The 11,957-nt window shown below is 42.0% G+C and overlaps 1 protein-coding gene across 4 annotated transcripts in view; it reads left to right on the forward strand.

Moving 5' to 3' along the window:
• The window catches only part of anks1ab (ankyrin repeat and sterile alpha motif domain containing 1Ab), a 46,880-nt gene that overhangs the window by 31,899 nt on the left and 3,024 nt on the right, over nucleotides 1-11,957 (forward strand). Inside the window, exons 5-14 of one of the 4 annotated variants that reach the window (XR_011102225.1) lie at nucleotides 378-524; nucleotides 3,215-3,322; nucleotides 4,157-4,327; nucleotides 5,526-5,663; nucleotides 5,836-5,907; nucleotides 6,150-6,233; nucleotides 6,365-6,502; nucleotides 7,468-7,644; nucleotides 10,076-10,174; nucleotides 11,031-11,610. Coding sequence is in view for 3 of the 4 variants with exons in the window: in XM_068705395.1 (XP_068561496.1) it covers nucleotides 378-524; nucleotides 3,215-3,322; nucleotides 4,157-4,327; nucleotides 5,526-5,663; nucleotides 5,836-5,907; nucleotides 6,150-6,233; nucleotides 6,365-6,502; nucleotides 7,468-7,644; nucleotides 10,076-10,174; nucleotides 11,031-11,128 (1,232 nt within the window). In the remaining variant the exon portion in view is untranslated. The remainder of the gene's footprint in view (nucleotides 1-377; nucleotides 525-3,214; nucleotides 3,323-4,156; nucleotides 4,328-5,525; nucleotides 5,664-5,835; nucleotides 5,908-6,149; nucleotides 6,234-6,364; nucleotides 6,503-7,467; nucleotides 7,645-10,075; nucleotides 10,175-11,030; nucleotides 11,611-11,957) is intronic. The other 3 variants (XM_068705395.1, XM_068705397.1, XM_068705398.1) reach the window with 3 other exon arrangements.

The following is an 11,957-nucleotide window of genomic DNA, read 5'->3' on the forward strand; positions in this document are numbered from 1 at the left end:
ATCTTAGGTTAGCTTGTCAGCATGCTATCATTTGCTAGACAATGTTATTAGTTTTGCAGGTATTTGGCCATAAAGAAAAGCATTGGACAAATTGAAATAATTATCTGATGATGAGTCTTGATAAAAGTCAGTAGCATTCACTCTATTGGGACTTTGAATATCTGTAGAAAATTTCCCCGCAATACATCCTATCTTTTGTCAAAAAAAGCTGATGGTGCTAGATGAAAAGTCAGAGGCCAAGACCTGTGACTGTTGACAGCTTTAGTGAGGTAGAATTATATCCATGACTGGAAATATACATTTTTAGTTGAAGCTATTTTCTAAATACAAAAAGTGTCAGTGCTTGTTCCCTTCCATGTGTTTTCCCTTCACTCTAGGTAAAAGCACTGGGCTGTGATGGCAGCACATCTCTTGTCTCCTGGCTGGACGGCCTTGGCCTGCATGAATATCTGCCCAACTTTCTGTCAAGTGGCTACCGCACACTGGAGTGTGTTAAGAACCTTTGGGAGCTGGAGATTGTCAATGTAAGAAGCCATCGCTTACATTTATCCGGTGCAGTTTCCAATTTTTATGAGAAGGAAATTCTTCAGTGTCTTACGTGCTTACAAAGAGACATGAGTGTTAATGGACTCACGTCTTCAGACATTCTGGACCAGTTCTTACCGCATGGTCTCCTTAATCATAAAACAACCTTGATTTATGGATCATGATTGAGGTTAAACAAGCACTTTAAAATTAAATGTTGAAATAGCAGAGGGCTCGATGATTGAAGCATTTGCTTTAAACTATAGCAGAAACGTTTTCAATATCACTGAGTAATTAGAAGTTAACTATGCGAAAAAACGTAAATTAAGAAGCAATATGGTGACTGATGACAGGGAAGTATATCATTTGGTTTAATTTTTATGGAAATCGTGCTACATTTTATGATTATTTGTAATTACAAAGGAGGACTAATTTATTTTGGGCTGAAAGCTGTGGATGTCGTAGAGAAACACATGTACCAGTTCAGTTGAACATGCGTGGAGGTGTCGATCTGTCTCTGTTTGTGCGTACCTGTGTGTTAAGACTACAGCAGTGGTTTCTTGACGGGTTCCCAAGATACATCTGAGGGTTTGCAAGGTAATTAACAGGACAGGAAAGAAAAATAATCAAACTCTTCAATAAAAATGACGTTTTCGAGACTCTCTTTCTCGTTAAGATAGGAATGTTTTACTTGGTCTCGATTCTAAAAATGATTCAAATGAACCAATCCGAGACAGAAAAGTGCATTTTGTTTGCTTGTCTGATGCCATTACAAGGTTGTGTTTTATGTTTGAAACCGCAGTACATGTAGATTGCGAGCCGGCAGTTTATAGCTAACTTTCCTAGCAGCACTAACAGCGGCGAACAGCGTTTACCTGAGGGGGGACTTGAGGCTGGGTGTTACGCTTCTGCCACGACGCCATCGGTTGGTAACGGCTTTCTCAGCTGTAACCGTCATATGAGACTACTGCAGAGCGGTGGCTGTGAGCTTAACCGGTGGTGCACACTCACATGCACTAACGTGCACTAAAAGCGTGTGCGGCCGGCCCGGCCATGTTAACAAAGCAAGGAGCTGGGATAACAACACACATAGAGGGAGAGAGACTTCATTATCTGCTCAGGTAGACATTACTCCACTACAGCTATAATAGTTGATTGCTGCTATATTATTGTTCAGAATGTTAAATACAGCTCCTTTAAGCTATTAGCTCATTTCCATGTGCAGTCCCAAGGCATATAGAACAACCAACAGACACTTAAAAACATTCATTACATGCAACACCATTACACAGTCTCTATCACACTAACAATTATACAGACAAATCTCTGCAAGCAAACATCAACAGATCGAGACCAGCACATTAATCCACTACTACTTTAAAATTACAATTCATTACAATTACAAAATAACTGTTCACTCAATATTCATTTTTTTACACCATGGAAAAAATAATTAAAGTCTGTGCAAGCTTTAAGCTCAGCTGGACGAGTATTCCTATGCTTGACGGCCGTAAATGAAAAAGCAGTTTGTGCATACACACAAAGACAGTGGTGGCAAAATGGCAGAAACCAGCAATAGCTGCAACAGCAGCAGCAGCAGGAATGCAGCAGCAGAACATACTGTATATGCAGTGGGCGAGGGATGGTGTCCAGCACACTGCGATGCAGTACAGAAAGATGGGTGTGAGCGCAGCTCACTTTGCTTCAGTGTGCAGAACCGCCTGTGAGCATCTTGCCAGGAATCGCTTTGGCTATTAGCATTTCCTATATCCTCTTCAGCATGTTAGTATCAAACATCAATTTGATCTACCAGCTGGTTTTCATTCCCAGATAATCCCAAGATTCTTTTTACTGTTAAAATGCTCTCTTATTTCACACACCTCATGCATACTGGTCTCACTGGGATTCTGTACGCGAGAGTAAGGAAAGCAGCACTAGAAATCCAGACTACAGACCAGTTGCCTCAACTGACTCTGACTCTCACTGAATAAATAATTGAAGCCTCCAGACAAAGAGCCGTACGAGCCAGTTATGGAATATTTTGTACCAGCTACATAATTGCGATTGTAACATTAATCACTCGACGTCCACCTTTGCTGAATGTTAATAGCCAATTATGCAAATATACAGTATGAAGATAATGAGTTTTGACTACCTAAAATTAACCTATGGTTCCTCCTCTGAGGGTTTAGCAAAACAAGCAGACACGGCATTTGTAAAAGAGACAGAGAGACGTGTGTCAGGTGAACTTGCAGTGTTAAAATACTGTCAATTAAAAACAATTGAACATGTATGAAAATAAGTGGATCTGAGAAATACAGTTAATTGAAAGTCCCACGGTTATTTGCATATCACCTCGTTGTCGTCCCATAAATTGCCAAATTCTTCTCTGTTATTTAAGCACTATGTCCAAAAATGGATCGTGAATTATAGAGTGTCCCAGGAAGGAGACAGTGCTGTACTTGAAGCTTACGGCAAAACAGATTGAGGCTGAATTATTGACGAGAGTCATTTCTGTTTGCCTGCGGAGGCCTGCCAGTGAGGGGAGCATGCCACTAACTCTGTGTCAGTGTATTTTGGATATATCTCTATTAGCTTAGTCTAGATAAATTCCTGTGTTTGCGATATTGATGTGACAATGCAGTGGAACGTCTAGTCTTATATTGAGCTCTGCCGCTGTCCCCTCTAGGTTATTAAAATTGGTGCCCTGGGCCACAGGAAGAGGATCATTGCTTCTCTAGCAGAGAGGCCCTATGAAGAGGCTCCATCAAAGTCCCGTCGTCTGTCCCCGATTATGGTGAGACTTGTGATGTAGAAATTGATACAGTTCACAGAATCATGTGCTCTTCATTGCTAGCTCTTCATGAGGTGGCACTGACTTGATGTTTAATCAGCTCTACAATCCACAAAAACACAGCACAGTCTAAGAAAGATGTTTGTTTTTTTATCTTAAACACCTTGCAGCAGTGTGAATCAGACTGCAGCACTGCCAATGCTAATTTGGTTAATACTGTAGATTGGGTGTGCTCAATATGCCCAATAAGAAGGGCTGTTCTGCTTCTGGCCTCAACGTAACCCTTATTTAGTGTCAGTGATGCATATAAAAGGTAAAAAAAAATGTTTTTTTTATTTGAAATGGGTTTGTTTAGGTATTACAGGTTATAGTGCTCTATATTTCAATAGAGATCGATGATTAGACCCTTTTTACTTTTCTTATTGAACAACAATCAAAACAGAGCTGCGGATGAAAGTTAAGCAGCATTGCTCGACACGCTTTATTTCTTAGCCAACATCATTTTGTGAGAAAATGGATCCTTTTTTTTTTTTTTCAGCAGCAGATATCTAATTTTGGAATGAGATTCTTCAATATCATTATGTTCACAACAGTTAAATACTCAGGGCTGATTTCCCAGGCAGATTAAAACCGGGCTGAAAAGAACTGAGAATCTCTGTGGAAGAGGCTCTTTTGTGGAGGATTAAGCTTGGATGTAGATCAGGGAAACCAGCCCATGTAGTGAAAATCATTAATCTGTGCTCTGTGTGTGTGTGTGTGTGTGTGTGTGTGTGTGTGTGTGTGTGTGTGTGTGTGTGTGTGTTTGTACTCTTTTGTGTGACTGGGTGTGTTTGGCAGTTCCATGACCTCCTGTCCCAGACCACGTCTCCCCTCAGTCAGATGGACCCCTACACCAGTCGCTCCATGGACATGCTCCTGCCCTTGACCGAGTCCGACCGGAGGCGGAGGGGACTTGACCAAGACTGTAGTGTTTCTCTGCGTTCGTATAGTGAGAGGCCACGCTCTGTAGTGAGTTCCACCTTCTTTCACTTTTCACGTCTTCTGGGAAAGCATCAAACGTATCTTCAGTGAGCGACGAGCTGAATAATAGAGGAGGAGGAGGACGCGGCACAAAGTTCGATGTGTCAGGGTGTCTTGTCACATGTTGTTACTGGAGTTGTCGTCACATTTTTCAGACGCAGAGCTGCGATGTAAAACTAAACCTACTGGTTGAGTTAAACATTAGTGGGCAGACCCAAATAATCACAACAATATTAAACTGTAACCAGAGGACATTTCAGTGAAAGTTAAAAAGCAAAGCTGAATTATTGGCCTGCCCTACCTTCCATTTTTCAAACATAATATAGCTGTTCGCATAATTGTTTTAGCTACTGTAGCACATTAAATCTCCATCATGAGCGACATGAAAGTTAACAAACTAACTTTTTCCTTAAAGCACTGTGGTCTTTAGCTCCATTCAGCATATTTTAACCCATAAAGATCATTGGTCTCCTGGGTAGCTCTGATTTTAGCATCTTTATTCACTGTGTTTCCCTGAATTTCTTGCTTTCGCCTTTAAGAAAATTAACCAAGAATAACTTAGTGATCAAATTTACCATTTTGCAAAAGGTCAAACTATGACACATGCATTCACAGCTAAGCTGGCACGCCTCGTTTCTGACTCACTGAGGTCAAAGAGAAAACACAGAGGAGCATCCACAGATAAGATAAATGTTGAATGGCTGCAGCGCTCAGGATCAACCCATCCATTCTCTCGAACCGCTTATCCTATTCAGGGTCACGCGGAGCTGGAGCCGTTCCCTGCTGACGTAGGGCGAAGGCCTACTCAGGATCCGTCATACATACTAAATCAATACTTTTCATTTTCCTAAATTCTTAGTGAATTATTGTCAGGAGTATATTTTACTCTGACCTAAAGGCCCAACCATGTGCATGAATATTCATGATCATTCCAGCAGATCAAAAATAACTTATATTAAAGTGCTGACCAAGCAGTTGCCTTCATACTAATATTCCAGCAATCAAAAGTAAAATATGCACAAAATACTATGTCTTGTGTGCATACGTGAAGAAAAGTATCCCAGCCCTACAAACTAAGAGGATTTTGATTGCCATTTTAGAACAAATTAATGTTTACTGTCACAATGTAAGCTGTGTTTTCCTCTCTTTGTTGCCTTCACCAACCAATGCTTTTGCATCTCTGCAGGACAGACAGAGCGAACGACACAAAGACTCTCGTTTGAACCTCCGGCCGCCGAGCCAGTCTGCTACCTACGCCACGGTGTCCGCCTGGCATCACCAGCCCGAGAAGCTCATCCTGGACTCCTGCGGGTACGAGGCAACCGTAAGTCACTTCTCACCGTCTGTAGCATAGAAGCAGACATGCATTGTTTTTTTTACATGACAGAATTCCCTATGGTTCCATAAAATAGACTGACAGGGATTTTTTTATTACATTTATTGTTTCCAACCTGTACTGTAGTTGAAGTGTAGCGTGTGTTTTGATTCTCTCCTAGTACCTAGGATCAATGATAATCAGGGATCTACGAGGGATCGAGTCCACACAAGAGGCCTGTGCTAAAATTAGGGTAAGTATTACTTCAAAAGCTTTGACAATATTTTTCTTCTAATTTCACTTGCTTTGACATTTTTGAATGAAAAGTGTTGCACTGATTAAAATTTAAAAAAGCAGATAAACAATACAAATGACATGACAAGAATTACAGTTGAAACATGATCACTAAAACTATTTCTGTTCTTACATTTACAGTGGATGAACCATTGTGCTTTGTTGTACTATATCTCACATATTTTATTGTGTCCGTTGCAGAAATCAAAGGATTCAAGAAAGGGTCCAGTTGTCATACTGTCCATTACCTATAGAGGGGTCAAGTTCATCGATGCAGCCACGAAGGTAATGGTAAAGCATGTTTGTGTGCCTCTGTGCGTATTGATCTGTCCAACACAAGCACTGCGGTCGACCCTCTCGGCCTCCATTAGTGGTTGATTTCCAGTAAGTACTCACTTCCTTCCTTTCTCCATTAGACTATAGTTGCGGAGCACGAGATCAGGAACATCTCGTGCGCCGCCCAAGACCCAGATGACCTCTGCACTTTTGCTTACATTACCAAGGATCTGAAGAGTGGCCACCACTTCTGCCATGTCTTCAGCACTGTGGAAGTGGTGAGTAATACAAGAGTAATACAACTCTATCCTGTTATACATATATCCCGTATAATACATTGAGGAAACCCTTAAGTCTTGATATTATTCTTGAGCTTTTTGTAAATTCATCATTGATTAATTTAGAAAAACAAAGTGTCCTTTGTGGGATGTCCAGCATCCCGCAGTTACAACTGTGTGCAGCACCCTGTGGCCATTATTTCCTTGATTCACTCATCGAGGGGCTTGATTGAAGTTCCTCTCCCGCTACGCATGGTATTTCCATGTACAGGCACAGATTATGTTGCAATTTGTGTCTCAGCTTCCGCAAAAGGTCGAAGATGATCTTTTCTCTTTGGCAGGTGGACCACTGTGGAATTTCAGATACCTGCGGGGACACAGTTTTAACTGAACTGTGATCCTCAAAAGTTTTCACAATTTTGAGCCTTATTTATTTGTATTCAGCATGACCGCTCCATGTTGCAGAATGTTGTGTAAAGAATGGCTTTTTTGCTTTTGAGCCAATGAGAAATTATACAAAGCAATTATCCATACAATGTGACGAGCAGGGCTTTTGTGTGACGGACAACACATTGTTGAAAACAATCCTTTGCAAAACCAATAAAATGACTGTAATTCTAAACAAATATTGAAACAGTCATAAATCATTAAAGTTATACAGTAGATTTTGTTCAAAATGTTTTAATGAACTAATACTAAATGTTAAGTCATGGTTGTGAAAGTGTTCTGCTTTTACTAAAGGCCGTTAGTGAAATTAAATGGTTTGTACCTCTTAAGGTTAATGTGAATTCAGTTTAGATGTATCGTGAAAGACAACTACTGTGAAGAAGTTGTTTTGTGTCAGTTTGCAGCAGCTAAAATACCAGCTGTTTGAATTTAACTTTTTTTATTACCAAGACCTTACTTCATGTTCAGTGTCTCCTGATTTCAACACCCTTTTTAAAAAATTGTCTTCGTTCACATAGACACAGACCTACGAGATCATCCTGACACTGGGACAGGCATTTGAGGTGGCCTATCAGATGGCAATGCAGGCCAGGGCGAGACACTATGTCCCGCCTACGTCTCTGAGTTCAGAGGTCATAGAGACCAAAGCCAGCCGTCCTGCATCTCAGTCATGGAGCAGCATGCGGAGATCAGCAGTGAGTACCACCCTACAACTCTTTGTGTGTTATCTGTGAGCGTGTGTGAGTGTTAAATTTGCTCTACTTGTTAAAAGGACAGAGGAGGGGGAGGGGGGAGTGGAAACACGCCGTTGCACGATCATAATTCAGAAAAAGTACACAGACCTCGTGACCGACTTTTTCCCCGCCACTGAATCCCCAATAGGCCACCTACAAAGGATTTGCTGTGTGTGCGTGGCAAAAAGTGATGAGTCATTACTTTGTAACCAATTTCATCACGCCCACCCCTCAACTCTGAGTCACTCAGTTCAGGCGATATTTTTAAAAAAAAACCATGATGGATGAATAGTTTCATTTGCTGCTTACAGGCAGGTATGTGATTCCCTCTGGTATTTTTCTGAGGGCTCAGCCCCGCTAGTTGGACCCATCTGCTGCTTCCTCTCTATTGATTGAGTGTGCTGCTTAAACGTTCACGTACACCCTGAGCTATACGCCTTGATGCATTGACCTCTCAGGCTGCATATAATGAGCACTCAGTGATCACTGTCACCTGAGAGAGCTGCACAGCCAGGAGCACGCAAACGGCAAGACCACATGCTCATGCTCACACAAATCACTTTGTTTTACTACCTGCCTGTAAGGATAATATATGGAGTAATCACAGATCTGCATAATGAGTCTGGCTGGTTGTTTAAGTTTTAATTGAGAGGGGGGGGGGGGACTCCTATCTACTGCAATTTGTTTTAATGTTTTTTATGGCTTTGTGAATGCTTCCAAGCCTAGTTGGTTTAAACACAGTTTGCAATGTAGGGCTGTCCCCTCATAGACGATTAGTCAACAAATCGCTCGTTTTGGTCTCAGCGCACTAAGATTTATTTAGTTGATTGGTCGTTTTGGGGATTTTTTTCATGCGGGATGACTCATTTCCAAAAAACTTGAGGACATCTCTGGTAAACACAAGATTTAAAGCGGTGCTCTTGTGTGATTCTTTGTGGAGAAACAGCTGTTGATTAAATCAACTCATCGATGAGTCGACACAATTGTATGAGTGTTTGTTGACTAAGAATTCCTTTGGTCGAGGACAGCCCTATTGCAATGATATGGGTGACAGGGTACCATTTTGAATTATTTGTACTATTTGAAAAAAGGGGTTTGTGATTTCAGAGGTAGACAAACGCAGGCTTCTCATTTCTAGCTGTGACAGAAGATTTTCCACCTGAATAGACAGCTGTAGCTAGCTAGCTAATTCAGCTAATGTTAGCTCCGTTAGTTTGTTGATAAAACAAAATGACTGTAAAGTGGTGTTGGATACGCACGCACTTGATGGCTACATACATTACCTTTCAAAGGTTTGGAATCGCTTGCTACAAAAGCTTGATTGGGTACAGTCTGATGGCTGACTACTTTATATATTTGAAAGGGCAGAAAGAGACAAAGGTACCTCTGAGCAACACTCAAATAAGAACAGAAATCATTGATGAAAGACATTAGAAGCAATGCTTCAAAACCAAATAATGCAGCCTGTAACAAGCTGGACTCAACAAGCATGTTGCATTAACAAAAAGCTATTCTTTAAACTTCACAATAGAAATAGAAGTTTAGTCTAGGGCTAGCACTATTAGAAATGGATCATATAATATCAGCTGGACATACTATGAACTCACCACCACAGTTTAAAACTCTTCAATCTAACCACTGAGCAAACTGAGGAGGGCCCAAAGGAAAACGGCCTCCCAAAATATTTAGAGCCCAATACTGTTTATGTTTCTGTTGAAATAGTCATTATTAGAAAGAAAGCAGAAGATCAATATAGCAGCAGATTTCAAATTTTTCAACTGTAGTTTACATAATATTGTGCTGAAAGACAATAAATCTCCGTGTCAGCATTTTGTCTGTGTAGGAAACATGGAGATAAAGAAAAAAGGCGTTGTTTTTGCAGTGTATAGATTGTTAGTATCATATATATGATAAGGAATAATGTAATAACAGACTGTTGTTGACATGACACTGTTTACATGGTTTGTCCTTTCAAACTGTTAAAGTTACATGAGGAAAAGCTGTTAAGACGAGGTCTAAGCAAAGTGTTCGACAAGCGTAATCTAAAGTAACCTTGGCTGGATTTGCTGGAGCGGACTCCAATACAGAGAATGAAGGAGCTAAAGTTAGCCTTCACTCCAGGTCTGGCCTCCACACAGAGGGAATATCATCCAAAGCTTGACAGACCTGCCATGCGGGGGAGAATTTTAGGATACAAATACAAGAATACACAACGTAGAAGGTTTTTATTTTGGTATAATTTGGCTCCTTTAGCTCTGAACAGGTGATGAACTGCTCCTACTGGATTTCTTCTTTGTCCGTCCGATGCATTCAAATGCTCTGTCCCTCTATACTCTCTCGTTTTTTTTTAACGTGTCTTTGTTCTTGTCTTCTTGGTCCTCCTGCCTCCCAGGGTGCCCCTCCGCTCGAATGCCGCTGCTGTCACTGTCACACGTGTACTACCCACCGTCCTTCCTTCCTCCCGTTGCACTCTGTTAGCCCTGGAGTCCAGGTCCTTCTCTTTCCTTTCCTCTATTCAACCTGAAATCACCACACTCATCTGCTTACACATCCATCCCTCCGCTCTTTTTTGGTGGTTTTTTTTGGTTGTTAGGGTGCCGCAGTGCGCTGTGTCTCCTTGTTTTGTGGTCCTTAACATTTCAACCATAGACATTCTCCTCATCCCTTTACTTTCCCATCTCTCATCGTCATCTGACATTTCAGAGTTTAAGATGCAATTCGCTGAAGTTTTGTGGTTAAACGCAGTCAGGGAAGAGAGGTTTTCTTGATGTTGTTTACCTTCTCTACTTAAGCTTCTATGATGGCTGTTGGCTTCATTGTGTCAGTGAGGGTTTGTAAGCAATGGTTGAAGTTGTTTCCGTCAGGTGGTTTAAAGCTCCTTTTCAAATTGTTTTTATATCGGTCTTTTTAAGACATGTTGAACTGTAGATGTCCTTCATATGCAGATAATTTTTTTAATTTTTTTTGACCATTTCAAAATCATGTGTAATCTCTATTTAAATCAGTATTATTCAGCACATATGTGTTTTGACTGCTTATATATTGTTTGTCTGAGCCACCGGCATAGAGCACATGTTGCTTTTGAACCACTGATCAGTGTATCTTTGAGCTCCCAGAGGGTCGTAGCTTCGGTTTGCTGCTGCTGCTTACAGAGGCTGAGTGTACTTCCTGTCAGACATCATCCATGTTGTGGATTGAGACCTGAGTGTCTGTGATTATAACACGATCACTGGACTGCACCTCTAATCCACATGCACGTGTGTGAGCCGAGGACTTGTCAGTGTGGCGCAATGGCCTCCTCCACTGCCGCCCGTCTCACGCCCTCCTCCCTCCCTCCCCCCTGGCAGATCGACCCCCTGGAGATGGACGCCGACATGCAGTCCCTGGGCAGCACCACCTGGCTCTTGGACCAGCGGGACTCCCACAGGCGCCCCGTCAGCACCAAGTACGAGACCACCATATTCTGAGGCCAGATCCCCACAGGCGGCCCTCAGCACCCCCTCGTACTTCCCTCTCCCCTCTGCATCCGATTCTTTATTTATCTCTCATGCACACACACAGACACACACACATTTATACATGCGAGCCCCGTGCCTTCTCACTGTGATGGTATAGCATCCCTCAGGGCGGCCAACTCCTGCACCCTCCTTTGCCCTGCCCAGCGACCCACACCATCCTCTTTACCCGCCATCACAAACACTCCTGCGGCTCCCCCGTACCTCCCCAAAACCCCTGGCAGCCCCCCATCCCCCCCCCCCCCCCCCCTCGCCTGTTGCTGCTGCAGCCAATAGCGGAGCCCTGGAACAGATGATCGTGGACTGATCTCATTTTACAGTGGCACTGCTCTCTCAACCAAACTGCCTCTTCCTCCTCATCCTCCTCCTCCTCAACTTGCATCTGCCTCCAAATCCCCGATATCTACCAGAGGTTCCATCTTTCTTATTCTTCTTCTTTCAAGCCATTCTTTAAATTGATTCCCTGGAGGCAAAATGAGCATTTTTTCTAATTTTTCTCTGTTTCTAGACTCCAAATGAGCTTAGTTGAATTTCCAGAAAGGTTAAGTTTATAATATTGAGTAAATTACAAACATGAGTGTAATACCAAAAGGGTCAGTGTGTTCAACTGTTCACGGAAAAGTTTAACATTTTGAGGAAGGCGCTTATTCATTAAAGTTAGATGAGAATAAAAATACCATTCTCACAGCTGTACAGCAAATGTGCTACAGCCAGCAGCAGGCTAATGTAGCTTAGCATAAAGACTGGAAATGGGGAAAA

This window comes from Cebidichthys violaceus, unplaced genomic scaffold, assembly GCF_023349555.1.
Source record: "Cebidichthys violaceus isolate CVI_PGR_0920_01 unplaced genomic scaffold, fCebVio1.0.p SCAF_117, whole genome shotgun sequence".
Classification (NCBI taxonomy): domain Eukaryota; kingdom Metazoa; phylum Chordata; class Actinopteri; order Perciformes; family Stichaeidae; genus Cebidichthys; species Cebidichthys violaceus.